The 25,732-nt window shown below is 43.8% G+C and overlaps 1 protein-coding gene across 1 annotated transcript; it reads right to left on the minus strand.

The window, feature by feature from the left end:
- Window positions 1-3,235: 3,235 nt before the first annotated feature.
- LOC103128212 (uncharacterized) lies at window positions 3,236-25,732 on the minus strand. Its single transcript, XM_060183798.1, has 6 exons — window positions 25,661-25,732; window positions 19,546-20,291; window positions 14,567-14,598; window positions 14,313-14,479; window positions 7,511-7,765; window positions 3,236-3,393 (listed from the first exon to the last, which is right to left on the minus strand). Exons 2-6 carry the CDS (start codon window positions 19,801-19,803, stop codon window positions 3,329-3,331), a joined length of 777 nt encoding a protein of 258 aa, XP_060039781.1. The 5' UTR covers window positions 19,804-20,291; window positions 25,661-25,732; the 3' UTR covers window positions 3,236-3,328.

A 25,732-nucleotide genomic window follows, 5' to 3' on the forward strand; every position in this document is an offset into this window, starting at 1 on the left:
GGTGGAAGATCTGGCTTCTTGATTTGCTTCCTGCAGAACATGGGCATTGACTGGTCGATCCATACTCCCAGCCTGCCTCTCTCTTTCCCTAGTGGGGTGGGTCTCTGGGGAAACAGAGATCCAGGACACACTAGTGGGCTCGTCTCTCCAGGGAAGTCTGGTAGGCATCCTGCTGGCATCTGGAACCTGGTGGCTGAAAAGAGAGTTAACATACAAAGCTAAACAAATTGTTGAACAATCATGGACCTAAAGGCTGGAACAGTGCAGATGAATAGTTGGTGGGTACTCACTGCAGACTACTGTGTACTTTTGCTTTCAGGTATATATTTTGCAATAGTTTAAAGATACGTGTGAACATATTCTCTATCTCAGAGGACCTGGTCTATATCTAGGTTTTGGGACTTTGTTAGGAAGTGAACCACCTGGAAAGGAATTAGAGAATACTATGAAAGGAACGGTCACACCCAAGTAATGAAGCTGAAGGGTTGTCATTTCACACCTGAAGTCTCTGAACACAGTATGAAGTGAAGCATGCTGAGGTGGCACTCGCTGCGTTGGTTAGGTTGTGATCGGTGGATGCAATATTATTTGATATGAATTGAGAAAAGCATGCAGGAAAGTGCGCCCCACCCTAGGGTTCCAAAACTGGGGGAATATAGGCTCTATAGTGGAAATGTGAGGTTCCTGCTGTCTTAGGGTTCAAGAAGACAATGGATAGTTATTGTTATCATCACATTGTTTGGTCATTGGGTTAACTTTGAAAAGTCCCTTTGTTAGGATTTGCTGTACAATAACCAACATCTTGTATAAAGCTGTGCCACAGGTTGCTTCTGTTCTCCCTCATCTAGCTTTTGAGAGAGTCAACATATCAAACACTCAGCCTATGTATTATAAAGACTCAGTCTGTGTTTTAAAAAGTTTAAGACATACAATCAATTTTTCCCCTCTCATATTAGTTAATGATTTATATGACTACCATTTAATAGGGATGTACATAGACACCATTCTCACCACCAAAAGACTGTGTTCCCTCCCACCCCCATCCACCCCAGACCCCCCAGGAAGCCGAATGTCCACCCTCCCCCTCACTACAGGGTTTTTACTTTGGTGCCCTACCCTAGATTTAGTCAGATCCTGCTTTTAGTTTCCCTTTCTGTTCTTCTTTCTCAACTTCTGTTGATGAGTGGGATCATCCCCTACTCATCTTTATCTTTCTGACTTAGTTCACTTAAGTCCTTCTAGCTCCATCCAAGATGGGTCAGAGAAGGTGGGTTCATTGTTCTTAGTAGCTGCATAGTATTCCATTGTGTATATATACCACAGCTTTCTCAGACATTCATCTGTTGCTGGGCACCTGGGTTGCTTCCAGGTTTTAGCTATTACGAATTGTGCTGCTATTAACATAGGTTTACACATATCTTTTTGGTTGGGTGTTATGGAGTCCTTGGAGTATATCCCCAGGAGAGGAATTACTGGGTCTTATGGAAGGTCCATGTCTAGCTTGTGAGAGTTCTCCAGACTGGTCTACACAGAGGCTGGACCAATTTACATTCCCACCAGCAGTGCAGAATCGTTCCTCTGTCTCCACAGCCTCTCCAGCATTTGTAGCTGCTGTCCTTTTTGATGTATGCCATTCTCACAGGAGTGAGGTGGTATCTCAGTGTTGTCTTGATTTGCATTTCTCTGACAATCAGCGACCTGGAGAAGTTTTTCATGTTTGTTAGCCTTTTGGATCTCCTCTGATGTGAATGTTTTGTTCATATCCTCTGCCCATTTTTGGATGGGGTCACTTGCTTTTTTGGTGCTAAGTTTGCTGAGCTCTTTGTATATTTTACTGATTAGTCTCTTGTCTGATGTATGGCATGTGAAGATCTCCCATTCTGTGAGGGGTGATAGTTTCTTTGGCTGTACAGAAGCTTCCAAATTCTTAAGCTAGTGGCATGTAGTTTGTAGAAGGTTCGCTTAATTTTTTTGATTTCTGTGGTGTCTGTTGTGCTATCTCCTCTATCATTTACAATTCTATATCTTTTCTGTCTTCAAGCCCATCTCCCTTTTTCTAGTGAGTCTAAGGGTTTGACAATTTTGTTTAATTTTTCAAAGAACCAACATTTGGCTTCATTGATCTTTTGTATGGTTCTCTTATTTTCCATGTTGTTTAGTTCAGCTCTAATTTTTGCCATTTGGGTCCCTCTGGATCCCTTAGGGTTCCTTTGTTCTTCTTCTAAGTCTTTAAGGCATGCAGTGTAGTCCTTTACTTGAGCTTTTTCTTGTTCTGTAATGAGTGCTAGTATAGTTATGAGTTTCCCTCTAAGTACTGCTTTAGTTGTGTACCAAATATCTTGGTAGCCTGTGTCTTCATTTTCATTTGTTTCTAGAGACATTTGAATTTCTTGCTTGAGTTCCTCTTTGACTGGGTGGTTATTCAGCAGTATGTTGTTGAGTTTATAAATTTTGTGACTTTTAGTAATTTTATGTTTGTTGTTGAGTGTTAGCTTTACTCCACTGTGGTCTGAGAAGATGCTTGGGATGATTTTAGTGCTCTTGAATTTGTTGATACTGTCTTTGTAGCCTAACATGTGGTCTATCCTGGAGGATGCGCCATGTGGATTTGAAAAGAATGCGTATTCCAGCTTCTTGTGGTGAAGAACTCTGAGCTAGTAGGTGACTCATCCAGTGAGCATCCAGGTTACCAAAAGTAAGGAGCCAGGTTTGAAACTTCAGCCACCATATGAGTACCTGCAGGGTGGAAGCTTCTAGAGCAGTGCTACTACTCTCTTACTTTCTATTTCACTCTCTCTCTCACCCTCTATCAAAAAGAAAGAAAACAAACAACAACAAAAAGTGCTGGGAGCAGTGGAGTCATATAGACACTGAGCTCCAAGTGATAACCCTGATGGCTGTGTATTTTAAGTTATGTTTCAAAAGCTTTCAAATATTTCCATAACATCACAAGACAATTCTGGTCCTGGAACAGAGCTCAGTATAGAGAGCATGCTTTGCCCAAAACTACCTCCAAAACAAACAAACAAACCCCCTCCCTCTAAAAAAAAAAAGCAAAATAAATAGCAGAGTATTTCCATGTGCCAATCTATTCTTTTTTACTTTTTAGATTTATTTTGCTTTAAGAGAGAAACCAGAACAAGGTTCCAGAGGATTGTTCCTGAATATGAGGTGCCGAGCCATTTCCCTGATCCCTCGGTCTGCTTCTTAAAAAAGATCCATTTCACATATTGGATAGATAACATAAACGTTACCATAATGTCAATAATGAGTCATCATTCATTTGGGAGATTTAAAGTTTTCTTCCAAAAATGCAGTAATGGCTTCTTCATCTGCTGATTGGAGCAGCTTCTGAATTGGTTGATCCAGGCACTTCTCCCCACATAAAAAATCCTAGAATAAAAGAGAATTATGACACAAATACAATTGCTGGGAGTAAAGGAGAAATCAAGAAGATAGTTAAGTGTATACTTATTTTGCTTCTTTAAAGACATGAGTTCATATCAAAAAAGGATTGCTATTAATGTGGTTACCCAATATAGCAATATAAAGTGGGACTCTCAGTGTACTGGCTTTTAATATAAATAGAGTGATCCCACAGTGCTATGAGGAGCACTGGGGACAAGGGAGGAGCTCCATGGATGGTAGAGTGGTACTGTGGTCTCTTTAATCTTTCTGCTTTTCCCTCTGTGCCCCCCAAGAATCAACAGAATAAGAAAATTGACTAGGAGAGGGTTGCTGAGTGGTGAGATCATACAGGTGTGAGACCCCTAAGCCACACAGAAGTATGTAGATAGGTAAGTGAGTATAAAGAACAGGCTAGTAGGCAGTTGGTGGGAAGATCTAAACTTCACTAGGAGCACCAAGGGGCTCTCGGGCTGGAGGAATGATATCCTCGTGTTTTCCCATTGTTTTTCCTTCTCTATTTATCTCTGTATTTATTCAATCAGGATACAGAGTGGAAATAATAAGGTGGGTGGAGTGCACTGTAGTATTGTACATGTGTAAGGCCCTTGGTTAATTCCTCAGCTCAGCACAATAAATAAATAGATAATGCAAACAATATTCTTCATAAGAATGCACCTGTCTCAGGGAAGAGCCAGCTTGTTGGGGACCCTGAAACTTATAATGTCTGATCACTTATGTGATCCATTTCTTTCTTACTGGCAGCTATGTACTAAAAGCAGTTATGTTAGAAATTCTTTGTCATCTTTGTAGTTCTGTTTCCAGCTTCCTCAGTGTTTTGGCCACATCAGGGTAAACTCAGATAGTGGTCAACAGGGCCCTTTCGGCTAAAAGTAAGCCTGTCTTATTTGATAGCCCTGAATTATGCCTACATCATTGGCATAAGGTCAGAATTTGAAAAGTAAACAGAGAATCTGATATAATCACTAAAATGGAGATAACAAGTCTGATATAGAGCAGTTTATAGACTAAGAGTGAGATCATTCTATTGTGTATGCCCTTAAGATGTTTATACTTGACATAGCTACATGCATACACAACCAATATGTCAAGAAAATAGCTGCCAGTGCAGGACACACACAGGGCAGAATCTATTTCTTTTTTGTCTCCAGGGTTATTGCTGAGCGCAGTGCCTACACTATGAATCCACTTCTCCTGAAGGCTATTTTTTCCCTTTTGTTGCCCTTGTTGTTTATCATTGTTGTTATTGTTGTTGGATAGTTCAGAGAAATGGAGAGAGGAGGGGAAGACAGAGACAGGGAGAGAAAGATATACACACTTGTAGGCCTGCTTCACCTCTTCTGAAGTGACATTCCTGCAGGTGGGGAGCTCAAACCGGGATCCCAACACCCATCCGTGCGCTTCATGCCATGTGCTTCTAACCTGCTGCGCTACCAACTGGACCCCAAGAGTGTTTCTTCAGTAGTTCAAATTCCAATAAAAGCCAAATTATCAGTGTTCTGGGAGGAGGAGGTAGAGTGGATAAAGTACAGGATTCTCAGGCATGAGGTCCCAAGTTCAATCCCCAGTGATCCTTCCTGCTCGTATCTCTCTCCTTAATGAATAAATAAGGTCTTTAGAACAAAACAAAGGAAAACTATCTCTGAAGATGGGTAAGTTGCACAATGGAAGAACTCAGAGCTTCTAAATTGTAGTTCCTGAGTCCAATCCCAAGCACTGCATATGCTAGAGTGCTGCTTCTGTGCCCCTCTACCCCCTTCTATAGTACATGTAGACCAATGAAAAGAAGCTACTCAGTGTCTTCAAAAAAAAGATTGTATAACTGTTCTCTCCTTTGCCTTGTTTCTAAATTTGTTGATTCTGGATTTTAAGTAGGCCTGGACTACTGTTGAGTCCAGTTACCAGCCTAAATACAGGTGCAGGTTGTCTGTTTCTTAAACAGAAAACACAACATAACATACGTTTCTTAAAAACATAATATAAGATAACATAACTTTTTATTCATGAGAGAGAATGAGAACATCATTCTGGTACATGCAATGCCAGGGATCAAACTCAGGATCTGAAGGCAGCTCAGGGGGTAAAGCACATGCTTTATATAGTATGTGGCTGGGGGTCTGATCCTCGACATTGCAAGTACACACCACAGGCAGGCAATGGGAGGGACTCCGTGCATAGAGGAGCAGTGCTTTGCATGTCTCCCTCTCTTAAAGGATACAGAATGGAGACTGGCGGGGAGGCTTCTAGCTGTCCCATGCAGGTGCAAGGTTCTGGGTGGGATTGATCCCCAGGCACAATATTTGAGAAAAATTTTTAAAAAGTCTTTGTATTACTTAAAAGATGTACAGTTAAGAGAACAATATTACCATGATTTTTTTCAAAAAAGCCAATCTGCAGCCAGTACTATATTATAATCTTAAATTTTATATCATCTGCAGCTAGTACTATATTATAATCTTATTTAAAAAGTGTTAAGAGATGGAGACAGTTGGAGTTGGGCAGTGGCACAGCTGGTTAAGCACACATGGCGCAAAGCTCAAGGACTAGCGGATAGATCCTGGTTTGAGTCCCTGGCTCCCTACCTGCCCGGGAGTCCCTTCACAGGTGGTGAAGCAGGTCTGCAGGTGTCTGTCTTTCTCTCCCCTTCTATGTCTTCCCTTCCTCTCTCCATTTCTCTGTGTCCTATCCAACAACAACGACATTAATAACCACAACAATGTTAAGCAACAAGGGCAACAGAAAGGAAAAATAAATAAAAATAAAGAAAGAGTGGAAAAGAATAGAAAAGAAAAAAAAAGAAAGGGAGACAATGAGACCTTGGTAACAACAACAACAAAAAAATAAAATAACCTATTTATACTCTAGAATTGCAGAATGGCTACGGCAATGGATCTGTCGGCATTAAGTCCTGAATTCAGTCCACAGCATTGCATGTGCCATAGTCATGCTCTGCTTCTCTTTTTTGTATTAATAAGTAACATTTTATTTTCCTTTTTAACTTCCTTTGTTTTAAAACCGCAGTTTCTGCCCGGTTCCTACCCAGCTCCAAGATTGGCTCCTACCTGGCTCTGCCCAGCTCCTAGTGCAGCTCCCACCTGCCAGCACACTGGCCATCTCATTGTGCACAGGCAGACTGCAGTCCCCCCAGGACTGTCCCAGCAGACACAAGAGCCCCAGGCGCCCCCTGCCCACCCCCACCACACATGGAGCCCAGCCAGGCCCAAACCTTCCGGAAGGGGTGGGGGGGTAGGGGGGGCACTGAGAGTGGCCTCCCTGGACCAGCAGGTTGCAAAGTGCCAGACCCTCAGCCCAGACTCAATTCACAGCCCAGCACAGCTCCACATGGGTTCACGCCAGCAGGCCTGGGGCACTTCTCTGAAATGCATGTCTCTTCCGAGAGAGACAGAGGCAGAGAAAACACTCCACTTCTAGAAATGCCAGGAGACCCCCAACCTGGACCCACACCCCGAGCCCCAGCCTTCACCCTAGTCTGGGAGCTTGGCTCGCCATGTTGCCCCAGGCCAAACTCGAAGTTCAAGATTCCAAACCATCTTCCCAGAGGACCTCATCGTGGACCACACTGAGAGGAAGGACAGCCGGCGCACATTTCGGGTGGGGGGGCGCACAGAAGTTCTCTGGGCTTGGCCGCTCCTGAAGCCACAGCAGGCTGGTGGGTTCCTGGGTCACCTCCTGCCCGGGCGGTTGGGGTGGGCGGGAGGCACACTGTCCGGAATCCTCCTGCACAGGAGGGTCCTCACCCTCGGGGTGCTGGGAGCTGCTGGCATGGACATGCTGGGGAAGCCCAGGGACCCAAGGACCCCTCTCCCAGCAGGAAGGAAAGGGAAGGCCAGCCTCCCAGACTCTCTGGCGGGGTCCCTGCGCTCCTGCTCCCAGAAGCCAAAAGCAGCTGGATCTGGGGGTGCACAGCCACCCTTCTAGGGTGTCCCTGCCTGGGGACAGGGTCCCGGGGACTCTGGCCCCTCAGCGGCTGCACCCTGACTTCGCCCCTCCCCCCACCCAGCACCTTCCCAGGCAGGCACAATACCCAAGCCATTGAGGGCACAGGGTCCCTGGGGCCACTTACTTGGCATTGGAGGAATCCCAGTAGATGGGCTCCAGCAAGATGGACCTGGCCGAGGCTGTCCGGCACAGCACTGTCCCGAGTCCTCAGCAGTACTTCCACGCGGGGGGCCTCCGCACAGTCGTGGCCAGGTGCTCAGGGCACGGGGTCGAGCCCCAGCGCTGGGGCCTATGGGTGCGATGCAATGCAATGCAGCGTGGGGGCAAGGAGGCATTAGGGCGCAGGCCGCTGGGCTCCATGGCGCTGCGCTGGACGCAGCTGGGACAAAGGGAAGAAGAGAAGAAGGGAAGACCAGGAGAGAAAGACACTTGCAGACCTGCTTCACTGACTGTGAAGCCAGACCCCTGCAGGTGGGGAGCTGGGGGCTGGAACCAGGATCCTTATGCTGTACCACTTGCGCTAAACCCGCTGCACTACCTCCGAACTCCCTTTTTTAATTTTTTTATTTATAAAAAGGAAACATTGGGTAAAGCACAGGGGTACAACTCCACACGATTCCCACCACCAGACTCTGTATCCCATCCCTCCCCTGATAGCTTTCTTATCCTTTAACCCTGGGAGTATGGACCCAAGGTCATTGTGGGATGCAGAAGATGGAAGGTCTGGCCTCTGCAATAGCTTCCTCGCTGAACATGGCCGTTGACTGGTTGATCCATACTCCCAGCTTGTCTCTATCTTTCCCTAGTGGGGAAGGGCTCTGGGGAAGCAGAGCTCCAGGACACACTGGTGGTGTTGTCTGTCCTGGGAAGTCTGGTCAGCATCATGCTAGCACCTGGAACCTGGTGGTTGAAAAGAGTTAATACTCAAAGCCAAACAAATCATTGACCAATCATGGACCTAAGCTGGAATAGTGCAGATGATGAGTTGAGGGGATTCTTAAAAAATTGTTTAATAATTTTAAAATAGGCACAGGTGGTGGCGACCTCAGTTGAGCATGCACATAACCATGACTAATGACCCAGGTTCAAGGCCCCAGTGCCTACCTGCTAGGGGGTGGGGTTAAGCTTGACAAGCAAGCAGAGCTGTACGTGTCTTTCTCTCTCTCCATTATCTCCCTTCCTTGTATGAATTGCCTTGTTCTATCAAATCAAAATTTAATTGTAAATACAAATTCCTTAAAAATAATCTAAGCAAAGTCAGGAGGTAGCACAGTGGGTTAAGTACACTGGCTCTCAAACTGCAGAGGGTTTGCTTCACAGGCAGTGAAGCAGGTCTGCAGGTGTCTTTCTCTCCCCCTGTTTTCTCCTCCTCTCTCCATTTCTCTCTGTCCTATCCAAGTACAAGGACATCAATAAGAACAATAATAACTACAACAATAAAATAACAAGGACAACAAAAGGGAAAATAAATATTTTAAAAATTAAAAAATAATTTTAAAATATTTTATTATCTTTATTTATTGGATAGTAACAGCAGAAATCAAAAGGGAAAGGGGAAGTAAAGAGGGAGAAGAGAGAGAGAGAGAGACCTGCAGCACTGCTTCACCATTCACAAAGCTTTTCCTCTGCAGGTGTGGTGGGGATTCAAATCCAAAATAAATTTTAAGAATCTAACTCAACTCATTTTGTGTTGATGGTGTTAGGGTTTCGAGACAGACTTAATTTTGAATAAAATCTAGAGACAGGATGTAAAGTTCAAAATCTCAGAGCCAGAAAAAGAAATAGGGCTTTTCCCAGACCCACCCTTGCTACCTGCATGATGAGACTACCTGAGAGGAGGACAAAGCAGTAGGAATATAATATCCCTTTGGAATATAATATCCCACTGGAATATATAACCCTTTGGAATAGAACTAAAATAGGCCTACTAGCTATCTTCAAAATGGAGAACCCAAATCTTCATCTGCAATATTCCAGCCTTTAGGTTCATGATTGGTCAACAATTTGTTTGGCTCTTCTTTCAGCCACCAGGTTTCAGATGCTACCAAGATGCCTACTGGACTTCCCTGGACAGAAGACTCCACCAATGTGTCCTGGAGCCCACTTCCCCAGAGCTCTGCCCCACTGGAGAAAGAGAAAGACAGGCTGAGAGTATGGATCCACTTGTAAACAACCATATTCAGCATGTAAGCAGTTACGGAATCCAGACCTATATTCTGCACACCATAATGTCCCTGAGTCCATATTCCCAGAGGGATAAAGAATAGGAAAGCCATTGGGAGGGGATGGCATGTGGAGTTCTGGTGGTGGGAACTGTACCCCTCTTATCCTATGGCCTTGTCAATGTTTCCTTTTTATAAATAAAACTTTAAAAGAGAATAGCATATATAGAGAGTTGTATACAAAAAAAATCAGTGGGAGCTTCTTTAAAAGCAAAAAAATAGGGGGGCAGGTGGTGGTGCACCTGGTTAAGTGCATACATCATAGTGCACAAGGACCTGGGTTCAAGCCCCTGGACCCCCACCAGCAGAGGGAAAACTTCACAAGTGGTGAAATGTAGCTATAGGTGTCTCCATCTCTTTCCCTTTCTATATGCTCCTCCCTTATCAATTTCTCTGTTTCTATCTAATCAATCAGTCAATCCAGACATAGATAATTTAAAAAAAAAAAGAGGCATCACATGCAGAGAAACTCCCCTCTCCCTCTAAGTTGAGGGGGGACATTTGCAGAGCTTCTTCTGGCCTATACAAAGTGCTGGGTGAAGATTTTGCCTCTTATTTTGTATTTCCTCTCACCTCTAAAGGAATGCAAATGGGAGGGTGGGGTAGGTGGGGGTGCACTGGGTGTAGTGCACATAGTATAAAAGCACAAAGACCCATGCAAGGATCTTGGTTGGAGGCCCTGGCTCCTCACCTGCAGAGGGACACTTCACAAGCAGAGAAACAGGTCTCTATCCCTCTCTATATACCCCCTCCCCTCTCAGTTTCTCTCTGTCTTAGCCAAAATAAATAAATAAATGAATCAATAAATATATGGCTGCCAGGACCAGTGGAATCATAGTGCTGGCCCTGAAACCTGGTGATAAGCCCAAAAGCAAAAAAAGAAAGAAAGGAAAAATAAGCAAAGAAAGAAAAGCCAAGAGAAAAAAGGGGGGAGTCAGGCAGTGGTATACTTGGTTAAACACACAACAATGCACAGAGATAGTTTAAAAAGAAAAGGAAATTAAGGAAAGGAAAAAGTTAAGCTACTGAAAACAAAGCTTTCCAGAAGCAGTTTGTTTCCACTCATGTGCTCCGTAACAGGGGACCTCAAAAAAGAGCTTTCTTATTTCAAATGCCAATTTGATGTAGACTTCTATCATGTAAATTAATTTTCTATTATTATCTTTATTTTTATCACAATGTTACTCTACTATACCAGGGTTTCAAGGAAAGTTATTTTATGGTAAGCAGGCAGCCAGTCACCACCACACTCTGAACTGTTGTTGTTGTTATTATTGGATAGAGACACAGAAACTGAGAAGGGAGGGGGAGATAGAGAGGCAGAGAGACAGAGACACCTGCAGACTGCTTCACCACTCACAAAGCTTTCCCCCTGAAGGTGGGGACTGGGAGCTTGAACCGGGTCCCTATGCACTATAATGTGAGCACTCAACCAGGCACTCCACCACCTGGCCACCACGGTCTAAATTTAAGGATAACAAATAATAAGGGTAACATGGCACAGAATAACTGGCTCATCAGATGAGAACAAAAGGCAAGATCCACAAATTATCTTCTTCCTTGTGTGCCCTTTCAAGCTCCCCAGAGTGCTTCCTAATTTTTTGTTTGTTTGCTTTTTCTTTTCTACTTTTTATTTAATAGGACAGAGAGAAATAGAGCGAGGAGGGAGAGACAGAGAGGGAGAGAGACAGAGAGGTACCTGCAGACCTGCTTCACTGCTTGTGAAGCTACCCCCCTGCAAGTGGGGAGCAGGGCCACAGAGCAGGGGCTCAAACCCGGGTCCTTGCACACAGTACTATGCACTTCACTGGGTGAACCAGCACCTGACCCCTATTATTCATTTTTGTTTGAAAATCAAAGTTGTATTTATTTCTGGGTCTCAAACCATAAGATGACTAATAAACTGACATTTATTTATCTGAACTTTTTTTTTCATATAAATGACTTGAGGTAAAACATTTTCTTTTTTAGTAGATGCACTTCTATATTTATTAGTGAGAGTAAGAAGCAGGTCATCACTCTGGCATACATGGCATCTAGGATCAAGTTTCCTGCCAGCAAGTTCTATGCAGTGTTGCAAGCCACCTCCTACTGTTTCCATAGTTTCTAAACATCACCATAGGTTTATGCTAAAAAAAATAAAGCAGAGAGTCTAGCTGTTACACAGTGGGTTAAACACAGGCAGCGCAAAGCACAAGAGTGGCATAAGGATCCAAGTTGGAGCCCGTGGTTCCCCACCTGTAGTGGGGATGCTTCACAGGCAGTGAAGCAGGTTCTGCAGGTGTCTTTCTTTCTCTCCTCACTCTGTCTTTCCCTCCTCTCTCCATTTCTCTCTGTCCTATCCAACAACAATGACATCAATAACAACAAATAACTACAAAAAAAGGGCAACAAATGGAAAATAAATATATATATTAAAAAGATTTTATAAAAAACCAAACTCATCTATTCTCCAGTCAGATCACCTTTGGAAACTAAAAATTAGGAAGGGTAGATGATAATTTCAGTGTGATAGATAAGTTGTCAATTTAAAATCCAAGGGGTTATATTTTTAATTTTTAAAAATATTTATTTATGTATTCTCTTTTGCTGCCCTTGTTTTTTGTTGTTATTATTATTGTTGTTGTTACTGATGTCATAGTTGTTGGATAGGACAGAGAGAAAGGGAGAGAGGAGGGGAAGACAGAGAGGGGGAGAGAAAGATAGACACCTACAGATCTGCTTCATTGCCTGTGGAGCGACTCCCCTGCAGGTGGGGAGCTGGGGGCACAAACCAGGATCCTTAAGCTGGTCCTTGGGTTTTGCTCCGCTTCCGCTTCACTCACTGTGCTACTGCCCGACTCCCCATTCTTAATGTTTTTTTTTCACAGTTAAAAAAAATTTTTTTTGCCTCCAGGCTGGGTGCTGGCACTACATATCCACTGCTCCTGGTGGCTATTTTTTCCATTTTCCATTTTTATTTTTTATTATTGATTTTCCCATTTTTTGTCCTTGTTTTACTGTTGTTGTAGTTATTATTGTTGTTGTTGATGATCTCGTCATTGTTGGATAGGACAGAGAGAAATGGAGAGAGGAGGGAAGACAGAGAGGGGGACAGAAAGAGAGACACCTGCAGACCTGCTTCACCGCCTGTGAAGCGACTCTCCTGTAGGTGGGGAGCCGGAGGCTGGAACAGGAATCCTTCTGCCAGTCCTTGCACTTTGGGCCACGTGTGCTTAACCCACTGCGCTACCGCCCAACACCCACTCTTTTTTTTCTTTATATGCTATTATTTTTCATTTAATTTGTTTGTTGATTACTAGAATACTGTTTAGTTCTCGCTGATACTGCTGCTGGGAACTGAACCTGAAACTTTGGAGCCTCAGGAGTGAAAGTCTTTTAGCAAAACCACTTAACTGTCTTCCCAGCTCCACCACATATCTTTTAGATGTTTTGATAGTATCAAGAGTTAAACTATAGTGGTATCAACTTGAGAATCATCTGTTTTTTAGGATTGCTTGATAGTGGTCCTTAAAAAATTAAATGTTTTCCCTCACAACTATATGCTTTCAATATTAATTAATTAATTAGAAGATTATATTACCTTTATACAACATGTTAAATTATATTTCTCCTCTAAGAAATGTAAAATACAGGTGGGGTAGATGGCTTAATGGTTATGTAAAGAGACTCTCATGTCTGAGACACTAAAGTACCAGGTTAAATCTCCTGCAGCAGTATCATCCAGAACTGAGCAGTGCTCTGGTAAAAAAAATGGGAAGAAAGAAAAAAAAAAATATATATGGAAAATACTTTGTAAAACTCAGATTATACTTTGATACAATAAAGGAATCTGATTTTAACTGCAAAAAAAAAAAAAAAACATGAAACAACTTTCCAAGATGACAAATCAGTTGTCAGAATCCAATCCTGAAGATGTTGTGCTGTTATTTACATAACATGAGGTTCTGGTCTCTCTGGGTTTTCTTCTCTGATCTCTGAGAATTGGGCCACCTATTTCCTCTAGTCACAACCACAGATTTCCAGCTCACAGATCTGAATGTCATAAAGCATGTCTTTTTGGGACACTGGCTCAGAACCTCCATGCCCGGTACTTAGTGACCAACCCTACTGGTGCCCTTTGAGGTGAGCCACAGAAGAAGAGAGGGAGAGAGAAGAGACACCAGCAGCACAGCTCCACCACTTGTGCAGGTGGGAACAGGGTCTTGAGCCCAGTAAACAGAGCATCTATTAGCATCTCTTAGGATGGTAAACGTCACATAAGCACCGCGTACAAGTAGCTCAATAAATATCTCCTAGGTATGCAAAAGTAAACTAGGCCCTTCAGTTCAAACATGCTGGTTTAATATTTCTAATTTTTTATTACTTTTATTTATTGGATAGAGGCAGCTAGAAGTCGAGAGGGTAAGGAGAGGTAGAGAGGGAAAGAGACAGAGACACAAAGCTTTCCCCCTGCAGGTGGGGGATGGGGACTTGAACCACATCCTTGCACCTTGTAACATGTGCGCTCAACCAAGTGTGTCACCACCAGCCCCCTCCTTTTTCTGTTTTACCAAAGAACTGTTCAATTCTGGCTTATGTTGGTGTGGGGTTTTGAACCTGGGACCTAGGAGCCTCAGGAATAAGTCTTTTTGCTGAACCATTATGCTATATGACCCTCTGAAGTTTTTATTAATATTTTTTAAACATGCTGGTATGACTCACCATAGTGTCCAATGTCACAGCAGGTATGTATCACTAGATGAGAAGGTGACCACCTTCTCTCTGGCTCCATATGTGGGTGGGGCGGGGCACTCCCGGGGTCTGCAGTCCACAGACCTGGCAGCCATGCAGGTGCACTGGTGGCAGTTGGCCGTCCATGTGTCTCCAGGCTATGGGTCATGTCAGGTGGACACATGTTATTCAAGTGAGGGGTGACAGCAAGTGTGGACTCAAGCAAAGAGAAATGGGATACTCACCACTTTTTCTTCTCCCAGTGGACCACGGCACACTGTTAATATGAAGTTAATAAAATGGAGGTTACATCTGGCAACATGCAACAGGTTATTTGTGGATAATGATCAGGCAGCGATAGTGGCCAATGGCCTTGGCTTTCAGAGTCCCTGAGTATGTGCTCCCACAGGTGCATAAATGACACCCATCTACCAGGAAGAAACCATCCTAGTCAGCATGCATGAGCACATGTCTTATTTTAATTAATTTTCTTTTTATTTTTACCTCCAGGGTTATTGCTAGGGCTCTCTGCCTGCACTACAAATCCACTGCTCCTAGTGGCCATTTTTATTTGATAGAACAGAGAGACTGGGAGTATGGATCAACCCATGTCAAGGCCCATGTTCAGCGGGGAAGCAATTACAGAAGCCAGACCTTCCACCCTCTGCAACCCACAAGGACCCTGGATTCATACTCCCAGAGAGATAGAGAGTGGGAAGGCTATCAGGGGAGGGGGTCGGATGTGGAGATTAGGTTATGGGAATTGTACCCCTCTTATTCTATGGTTTTGTTAATGTCTCCTTTCTTAAATAAATAAAAAATAAAAAAAGAACAGAGAGACTGAGAGGAGAGGAAGAGACCAGCAGACCTGCCTCACTGCTTGTGAAGCTTCCCCCTGCAAGTGGGGAGCCAGGGGTTAAATCCCAGATCCTTCACTGGGTTCTTATACTTAGTACTATGTGCACTTAACCAGGTGTACTACTGCCCAGGCCCCTTTATTATTTTCCTTTATCTTTTTAAAAATCAGTTTTAAAAATATTTTTATTATTGAATAGAGACAGAGAAATTGAGGGGAGGGAGAGATAAAAAGGGAGAGAGAGATAGAGAGGCACCTGCAGCACTGGCAAAGCTTTCCCCATGCAGGTGGGGACCAGATACATGTAAATTATAATGTGTGTGCTTAACCAGGTGCACCAACACCTGGCCCCTCATGTCTTATTTTTATACTTCCTTTTTTTCCACTTTATTTATTTATTTACTATTGGACAGAGAAAAAATGAGAAGGGAGAGGGAGGGAGATAGAGAGAGACAGAGACAGAGAGACACCTGCAGCCCTGCTTCACCACTTGTGAAGCTTCCCCCCTGCAGGTGGGGACCAGGGGCTTGGAGCCAGATCATTGTGCACTGTAATGTGTGTTTAACCAGGCGCACCACTGCCTGGCCCCCATGTCTTATTCTATAATTTTAAGTAAAGGGTAATTCTTGGTTGCTTCTGGGAGTGGTCACTAGATCTTCTAGCTACCACTTTTTACTGTTTTACAATCCAAATTCTGCCTCTGTAAACCTACAGGTCACCCAAGACTTCTTAAGGATCAGTTCCAAGGGCTTTCTCAGTTTTCAAATTCTGGGCAAGCAGTGAATTTTAAACACTTATGTTGAAACTGTCCTCTTTAGGGGGCCAGGCAGTGGTCCACCTGGTTAAGCACACACACTACTGTGTGCAAGGACCTGGGTTCAAGGCCCTGGTCTCCACCTGCAGGGAAAAGCTTTGTGAATGGTAAAGCAGGGCTGCAGGTGTCTGTCTTTTCTAACTAAATTCTGACCATACAAATGTGTCTTGCTACAATTCAGGGCTTAAAAAGGGGGGGGGGATAAGTTACCTAGTTTTAAAAATATCACTGGGGGTCGGGCGGTGGCGCAGCGGGTTAAGCGCATGTGGCGCAATGCGCAGGGACCGGCGTAAGGATCCCGGTTCGAGCCCCCGGCTCCCCACCTGCAGGGGAGTCGCTTCACAGGCGGTGAAGCAGGTCTGCAGGTGTCTATCTTTCTCTCCCCTTCTCTGTCTTCCCCTCCTCTCTCCATTTCTCTCTGTCCTATCCAACAACGAATTGCATCAACAAGGGCAATAATAATAACCACAACGAAGCTACAACAAGGGCAACAAAAGGTGGGAAAAAATGGCCTCCAGGAGTGGTGGATTCATGGTGCAGGCACCGAGCCCAGCAATAACCCTGGAGGAGGAAAAAAATATATATATACATCACTGAGATTTTTTTTCAAGATTTTTGTCGATAGCATCTGATTTCATGAAGCAGTAGTTAAGCTGTATTTTCACTCAAGTCATGAAACCCACTTCTTTTGTCTGACTAGAAAACATAGGACTATAGATAACCCTGCTCAGCTCTGGCTGATGGTGGTGTGGGGGATTGAACCTGGGACCTGTGAGCCTCAAGCATGAGTCTCTTGGTATAGCCATTATGCCATCTACCCCTGTCCACTTTTTCTTTTTTTACACCTTTTTTTTCGAAATTAAAAAAAATTATTTATTTCCTTTTGTTGCCCTTGCTGTAGGACATATATATATATATATAATAATATATATATATATATTATATAAATATAATATATATATATATATTTCCTCTGCTAGCAGATAGATAAGGAGAAATTGAGAGAGATGGGGAGATAGAGAGTGAGACAGACCAAGAGTCACCTGCAGACCTGCTTCACCACTCGTGAAGCTTCCCCTGCAGGTGGGGTCCTTGTTCATAGCAACATATGCACTCTACCACAGGCACCATCACCCAGCCCCTGAATACTGACTCTCTATCCTAGCATCCACAGCTCAGATTCCTGGAGTATACAGAGGTCAGAAGCAGCTCTAATAGCAATGGTAACTGAGTCTTAAGTATAGATGGCAGTCCTGTGGTTACAGTGACATATGTATTAATGAAGGGGACCTCAAGGGACAGATACAGAGGGCACAGTATCCCTGTAGCACCCGAGATGGCAGGAATAAACTAGGACCTCAGGTCCACAGGTGAGATGCTCCACCTACCACGCCCACTACTGGACCACAGCCCTGTTTTAAGGAGAGGCTTCCCGTGTTACATCCTTGATACTCTCACTTTCTGGGAGGGGCATTAACAGACTTTGTGTCTTCAGGTGTGCTGCCCCTTAGAGCTGCTCAGGTCAGAGAATGGATAGGGAGAACCTGGGGAGTATAGACACTCCCTGGAGCACCACTGCCAGAACATGTTTCCCAAGCCAGTGGGGAAGAAAGGAAAGAATGGGGGAGTCTGGCAGTAGTGCAGCAGGTTAAGCACAGGTGGTACAAAGCTCAAGGATTAGTGTCAGGATCCCTGTTCCAGCCCCCAGCTCCCCACCTGCTGGGGTGTCCCTTCCCAGGAGGTGAAGCAGGTCTGCAGGAGTCTATCTTTCCCTCCCCCTCTGTCTTCCCCTCCTCTCTCCATTTCTCTCTGTCCTATCTAACAACGATGATATCAACAACAATAGTAACTACAACAATAAAAAACAAGGACAACAAAGGGAAAATAAATGAATAAATAAAATTGTTAAAAAAGTAAAGAATGCACAGGAAATGGGAGTGGCAACAGGTATGGGCATGGCTTAGAAAGAGGGTGGAGGCAGGGCTTGGGAGTTGATAAGGCTCTGTTACAGGCCCTTTCTAGCTCTGCTAACATGGGGCCCTCAACATATCAGTAACTTACTCCCACACTCATTTCTCGATCTCTCTCTCTCTCTTTCTTTCTCTCTCTCTCTCTTTCTCTCCACACATGTACTCTAAAATGTCTGTTCTCAATTTTCCTGAATAAAGCTTGAAATTTCAGGAGTTGGGCAGTAGCACAGTGGGTTAAGGACACGTGACGCCAAGTGCAAGGTCCAGCGTAAGGATCCCAGTTCCAGTCTCGGTTCCCCATCTGCACGGGAGTCACTTCACAAGCAGTGAAGCAGGTCTGCAGGTGTCTCTCTCCCCCCTCTCTGTCTTCCCCTCCTCTCCCCATTTCTCTCTGTCCTATCCAACAATAATTACATCAATAAAAAATACAACAATAAAACAACAAGGGCAATAAAAGGGAATAAAAATATAAATATTTTTTTAAAAAGCTTGAAATTTCTAATTCTTGGTTGAGTTTATGTGTGACAAATCTACACTCATGTAGGTAACAAACTTGGCTATACTCCACCATCACTGAGTAGCAGTGGAAAGGCCAGAAGTGATTAATTGTTTGAAATAGGTGAAAAAAAAAAAACAGTGATAAGGAGTATATCATGGACCTACATATTGTAATCTTAATAGATTGTAACCACCATTAATCACAAATGAAAAGGGGAAATAAAGCCTGCAGTATTGATAACACAGTGAACCAAGCTACTAAGTGAGGTCTGTGCTACATCTTATTATTATTAAGCATAAAACAGAGTGGATAGTACATTCTACTTATGGAAGAATAACTGAGTCACATTTAATAATCATTGCTTTTGCACTGCAAGTTCCAGAGGCAGAGTGTGGTTGGATGTATGTGCTATACACAGATTGTTCCTATAGCCACTGGAGTGAGGAGGGTAGGGGCTGAGAACAGGACTGGAGACTAGACAGCCTAAGCTTCAGTCCTCATTAAACCTAAAAATATTATTTCTCGAGAATTCCATTTGAAAGAGGGGGGAAACTAAAGAGCATGTATCACAAGGGTTAGGGTAAAAATAAACTTGTTATGTAGATAAATTATCTGCAAGCATTTAAAATAATTTCATTGTAATGTTGGGTTAAATAAGAACAACTAGCACAATTCTAAATAATATATTGATAAATTAAAAGACCAGAACCTGATGAGCCAGGTCGTGGTGCACCTGGTTGAGCACACATATTACAGTGCTCCAAGACCCAGGTTCAAACCTTTAGTCCATACCTGCAGTAGGGAAGCTTCAGGAGTGGTGAAGTAGAACTGCAGGTGTCTGTCTCTCTCCTCTATGGCCCTCTCCCATCTCAATTTCTTTCTGTTTCTAATAATGAAATTAAAAAAAAGACTAAACAGAACATGATGTATAAATGATGAATATATGATGACCTGACTTAGAATATGAAAGCTTCATTATTTTAAGAAGACTCAGGAAGCCATTAACAGCTCAAAATGGCCTGAAAATACCTAAGAGAGAATGTAAAGGGAAAAAAGACGTTTGTATATACTGTGTGTAGGCTTACCTGCTGGAGCTGTGTCAGCAGAGGATCCCTGAGGAAAAACTCTTGTGGTTGTGACAATGCCCACCGAGGAAGCAGTAGTGCCCAGCAGGGTAGAAGAGAATCCAGTGGTGCCCATGGGTACACCAAGGAGGTTGAAGTGGAATCAGATCCTATGACAGATGAGTCTGTGGATTCAGATCCTTCCTTAGACTGGCTTGAAGTCTGAGAGACAACAGAAGATGGTCCAGTGGTGCCAGAGCCCTGGGATGATGGAGCCATGGTCTGGCGCCCTGCTCCTGCTGTTCCAGCCCCAGTGGATCCACTGCTACTGCCTGCTGAGCCAGGCTGGGTGGTCCTGGAGTCTTGCACGGATTACCCTGTGGTTCCTGCCTCCATGACAGATAGCCCAGTGGTTCTAGTCTGCACTGCAGCTGGTTGAGAGGTGCCAGGTCGATGGACAGATGAGCTTGTGGACTGACATCCTTACTGAGGCTTGCCTGAGGTCCCAGAGCTTTCTTCAGGTGGCCCTGTTTTTCCAGAGTCATTAGGTGCTGGTCCAGTGGTGCCAGAGCCCTGGGATGATGGAGCCTTGGTGTGTTGCCCTGCCACAGATGATCCAGACACAGTGGAGCCACTGGCACTGCCTGGAGAGCCTGGTCAAGTGGTCCTAGAGCCCTGATTGGACTGTCCTGCTGTGGTGCCCTCTTCTGTGCCTGTGGTCTCTTTCTCAGTTGGTGGAATGGGTGCTGTGGGAGCCCCTGTTCCTCCTGGTTAAGAAACAATGATGTCAGTGCATTGGAATCCTCTGAGCAGGTAATATTCCCACTCCTGGTCAGTACCAATGGCTGGGGGTACTGACACAGGTGTCACAATGAGTTCCATGAAGCTTTCTTTTCTTTGTCACGAGGCCAGGTGGTGGTGCACCTGGTTGGGCACATGTATTACAATGTGAAAGGACCCAGTTTGAGCCCCCAGTCCCCACCTGCAGGGGGAGAGCTTTGGGAGTGGTGAAGCAGTGCTGCAGGTGTCTCTCTGTCTCTCTCCCTCTCTATCACCCCCTTCCCTCTTGACTTCTGGTTGTCTCTACCCAATAAATAAAGATTAAAAGGGCAAAGGGTAGATAGCATAAGGGCTATGCAATCACTCTCATGCCTGAGGCTCCAATGACCCAAGTTCAATCCCCAGCCCCACTGTAAGCAAGAGCTGAATAATGCTCTGGTAAAAATTACATTAAAGAAATAAAATAAAAGGAAGGAAAATTCACTATTAATAAATAAATGCATTTTTAAATTTTTAAAAAAAAATATTAACTATCTGTAACTCTGATGTTTGACTCCTTCCATGAGGGCTTTGGGGTTTGTGCAGAAAATGACCTAAGAATAAACAAATATTTCTTGGAGCATCAAAAAAGTGCATAGTAAGAGAAGACTATCATAAGTAAGGCCAACACATTCTTGGTGTCTCTCCTACCTTGAAAGTAATTTGTACCTTGACAATTGTTCCTGATGTATGTTCAACTAAAAACATCTTTGATCTTCTTGTTCCTTTACATGTGGTTTTATCCATAAAATCTTTGCTGGAGTTCTGATCAGTGATACACTGGATAGTCTCCCATCTCGAGGTATCTGGGAACATCCCTCCAGACTTCCTCAGGCTAGCTATTTGTATGGGTGGGAACTCAGGGTCCTGGCATATGGCTAAGGTTCTCCATCTGAGTAGTAGCCATTGCTTCTTGCATTTAATAAGCAAAGTAAAACTTTGAAAGTCTGTGTTTGCATGGGACTACCTAGTTCGTTTCCAGATGGCACATATTCTAACAAAATTACAGATATTAAATACAGGCAAGGGCCTACATGTACCTAGTATAAGCAAGGGACAATTATATACCTCAAAGTAAAAGTGCTTAATAAATAGCCCTTTATGATTAGACTTAGATAGCATAAGCCTGGTATTCTAGTAGAATGTCCTAAAGAAGGCATCATAAATTCTCCAATCACATATTTATTATTTAGGCTTATACACCATCCTCTCCTACCCCTTACTTCATTTCTCTCAATCACTTTATGTAGTTGAGTATCAAATAACTCAAAAAGAATTTAAGTACTATATAGTCTTCCATCTTTTTAAATCTCTTCTGACAGAGCATCAGCATTATTGTTACCCTTAGGTTAATTTTAGAAGAGACACTATACAACTGGCCAAGAGATATACAGGCAAAAATTACACATCAAGTAAAGGACAAGTACTGTCCCTATGACAACCATTATTAGAATCATTAAAAAACGAGGGGGAGATAGCATAATGGTTACATAATCAGACTCTATGCCTGAGGCTCCAATGACCAAAGATCAACCCCCCATACCACCATAAGCCAAAACTGAGCACTGCTCTGGTATTAAAAAAAAAAATCATTAATCAAGTAACTGAAGAAAAACTTGAGGCTAACTAAGACCTCACTAAAATCCTAGGTCTATTTCCTCCCCAACATGAGGCCCTATTCCATAAATCCAATACTGGTTTGGATACAACAAATTACACTCAACATGGGGAGAAAGTCTAATCTTATCAGATAAAGGGACTACAAATAAGGGCAAGAGACTAGCTCACTTATCTATGACCTTTTTGGCCACCATTAGGCCATGTTATCATCACCTGGAGTCCTAGACAGGGAATCCTTGAATACCCCATAGATTCTCCCCTAGACCTCTCTCTATTATCACTGGTCATATCTATTAGGAACAACATCATAAGCCCTTCTGTGGGCTTCTCAGGACCATACCTTCACTATGAACTACTCTCCAAAGGGAGGCTGGATTATCCTATTCTGCCACTCAAAGAAGACTGATTCTGAAGTGAGTGTATCCTAGAATGTTCTCAGATGTGATTATCAACTGTGAGCTAAGCCTGACAGGGACTTGGAGGTTGCAGAGGCTCTAGTGCTAAACATGAATAGATATGAGCCACAGGTTAGCTCACTGAGGTAAACAGTTAATTGCATTTATATATTTTTTGTTAAATTTGCAAGCAACTCTCTACCCTAATCCTGATTTCTAGTACTACTCTCAACTCTGACACCATCTTTTCAGACAATATTGTTAGTCCACCTCCATGTTAGCTAATAAGCTCAAGCAAAGATTACTAAGACATAAGTTCCTAGGAACACTCCTAAAATAGACTTCCTAGCTCCCTTCTATCCTAAGCTCTGTACTTTCATCTGCATTATACTTACTTTATGGTTCCTGTTAACTAAACATTTTGTCCTGTTTTCCATCTTACTGCCTTTCAGCCACCAAATTGCAGGTGCTACTGTGATTCCATCCTGACTTCCCTGGGAAGATGATCTCACCAATGCTTCCCAGAACTTCACCTCTCCAGAGCCCTACTCTACTAGAACAGTCCAGGGGTAGAGACTGACCGACCAACACCTGCCGAGACAGCCTGAGGGTGCTTCTTCCGGAGCTATTGCTCTCTGGCTTGGAGAGATCTCAACTGGAGCCGATCTAGGCTGCTGCGTGGGAGAGGGATCAGGAAATCTTGCCACACTAACTTCGCAGGAGATACACTCTGGAAATCTCGGAGCCGGAAAACAATTTCCAAGTGTCTTTAATCAGAAGAGCAGCTGTTTTTATACTCTCCAAGTAGGGTGGAAACAGGATATGACATAGAGAGGGTGGAGTGAAAAGTGACTGGTGGAAGATCAGGGTGTGACAAGGAGAGACCTTCTAAGTGGTAATAGGTGTAGGGCTGACCTAGAAAGGAAGTGAAGGTAGGACCACAAAAATAATGGAGAAAAATATATATACATAGATAAAGATAGATCTTAGATAGACAGACAGACAGGCAGATGGTAAGTAGTAGAATCAGCCCATATCGGTAACTTTGGGAGACTGCAGTTTTCAGTGCAGGGAATGGGACACAGACCTCTGGTGGTTGAAACAGTATGGAATTATACCTCTATTATCATACAATTTTGTAAATAAGTATTAAGTTGACAATAAAAAAAAGTCAGGATTTGGCGGTGGTGCACCTAGTTTAGCGCACATATTACTAAGCACAAGGCCCACGCAAGAATCAATGTCCTGGCAGTCGGGCTGTAGCACAGTGGGTTAAACGCAGGTGGTGCAAAGCCCAAGGACCTGCATAAGGATTCCAGTTCAAGCCCCCAGTTCCCTACCTTCAGGGGAGTCACTTCAAGGCAGTAAAACAGGTCTGCAGGTATCTCTCTCTCTCCCCCTCTGTCTTCCCCTCCTCTCTCCATTTCTCTCTGTCCTATCCAACAAGAATGACAACAATAATAACTACAAAAATAAAACAACAAGGGCAACAAAAGGGAATAAATAAATTAATTAAACTAAATTAAAGAATCCAGTTTCTAGCCCCCACTCTCCACCTGCAGGGGGGAATGCTTCACAAGTGGCAAGGCAGGTCTACAGGTGTCAATCTTTCTCCCTTTCTATATCCCCTAACCTCTCAATTTTTCTCACTCCTATTAAATAAAATGGGGGAGGGAATCTGTGTTTAGGGACAAGGAGCTTTCCCATGTGTCTGCATCATCTCTTTGTCATAAATGACACGTTTACTGCTGGGATTCAGTGCCTGCACCACAAATCCCCACTGTGGATGTGCCTTGGTGAGAAAGGAGTAAGAGGCCCAGAGGTAGTCTGAGCACTAACTACTGTGCCAGGGCTGTGGGGCTCTTCACCCATTCACCATGGAATTAAGTGCCTTATGTATCTTGGGACTGAAAGTCTGGAGCTTTAATTCTAGTTCCATCTCTCTCTCCAGCCTGACACACTCTCTATTCTTTTGCAATTATCTTCTGGATATTTCTGAATGAATCCTGTTATGGTTGGCTTTTCTACCACAGCCTCTGTTTAGATGCTTAAAATAACTAGGTTCAACACTCAGAGTGATCTGATACAGTGCTAAACCCATCCACATGGAGGTGTAAAGATACAACTTACTATCCACAGGCACTACTATATGTATCATTTCATTAAAAAAAAATACACACACCATGATGCCAACCTCACTTCCCTGGGCAGACAACTCTACCAATGTGTCCTGGAGCCCCAAATCCCCATATCCATGTTCCACCAGGGAAAGAGAGAGACAGGCTGGGAGTATGGATCCACCTGTCAATGCCCATGTCCAGCAGAGAAGCAATTACAGAAGCCAGACGTTCCACCTTCTGCACCCCAAAATGATCCTGGGCCCATACTCCAAGAGGAATAAAGAATAGGAAAACTTCCAAGAGAGGGGGTAGTTTGGAGATATCTGGTGTTGGGAATTGTGTGTGGAATTGTACCCCTCTTATCCAATGGACTTGACCTTCATAATTAAATCATTTTAAAAGGGAGAAAAATACACATAACATTGAGATTCACAGCTACAACATCCTTCTTATCTTACACACCTTCCAATGGCCATAGGCTCCCTGAATTACAGTTCATTTAAAAAAACTCTGTTTTCCAGTTTTAAGCACTTACTTAAGGAGAAAGACATCCTCTGGCAAAGCAACTCATCTCTCACACAAGCAGTGCTGGTTTAGAAGACCTCACACATCCAAGTTCAGTGTCACAAAGGCAAGCCTGAGGCTCTTCTTGCTGAGTTACTGCCAAGGCACAAGGACAACCCCACCCTAACCCCCTTTCAGCTGACCCCTTCACACTGTCCTCAGGATGTCAGTTGTGTCTTCTCACACCATCCAGTTGCATGCCTTGCTGCCTCTGCATTTGCTGCCTATGACTTCTGAGGGATAGCTCTTGCCCAAATGCCCAAATCCACCTAAGTCCTCAACCATCCACCTCAGTGTTCTTGTCGCCAAAAAGGAACCCACTGCCAGCAGCTTCTCTCCTCAAGGTGTAAGCTTTCTACTTTTCACAACACCTCAGTGCACATCTGCCACACGGCTGAGCGGTTTCCTCCCCTAGCAGACTAAGGTCCTGCTTTCAAGGGGTCAAATCTGGGAAAACAACAGTCCCTGCAGGGTTCTGGCAGGTTCACTGACCTCGCCAGTCACTGGAACGAATACTTAGGAGACAGCATTTCAAGTGCATGAATGAGCACCACCACATCTGCAAACTGGACAAAGCCAGGTTGTCTCTACCAGGCAGGAAGAAGCTTGTCTGCCTACCTTGTCTGCAGCATCTTCTCTGGGCTTGCTTCTCCCCAGCGCTGAGCTGGCCTGGCTAAGGATGCACTTCTG

The sequence above is a fragment of the Erinaceus europaeus genome (assembly GCF_950295315.1).
Source record: "Erinaceus europaeus chromosome 6 unlocalized genomic scaffold, mEriEur2.1 SUPER_6_unloc_7, whole genome shotgun sequence".
NCBI classification, from domain to species: Eukaryota; Metazoa; Chordata; class Mammalia; order Eulipotyphla; family Erinaceidae; genus Erinaceus; species Erinaceus europaeus.

Excerpts from the sequence above, each read along its gene's own strand:
- LOC103128212 (XM_060183798.1), bottom strand. The coding sequence starts at position 19,803 with ATGGCTCCATCATCCCAGGGCTCTGGCACCACTGGACCATCTTCTGTT. Across the intron at positions 14,599-19,545 it reads TGCTGACACAGCTCCAGCAG|TGTGCCGTGGTCCACTGGGA; the intron begins GTAAGCCTACAC and ends TCATATTAACAG. Across the intron at positions 14,480-14,566 it reads CACTGGGAGAAGAAAAAGTG|CCTGGAGACACATGGACGGC; the intron begins GTGAGTATCCCA and ends CATGACCCATAG.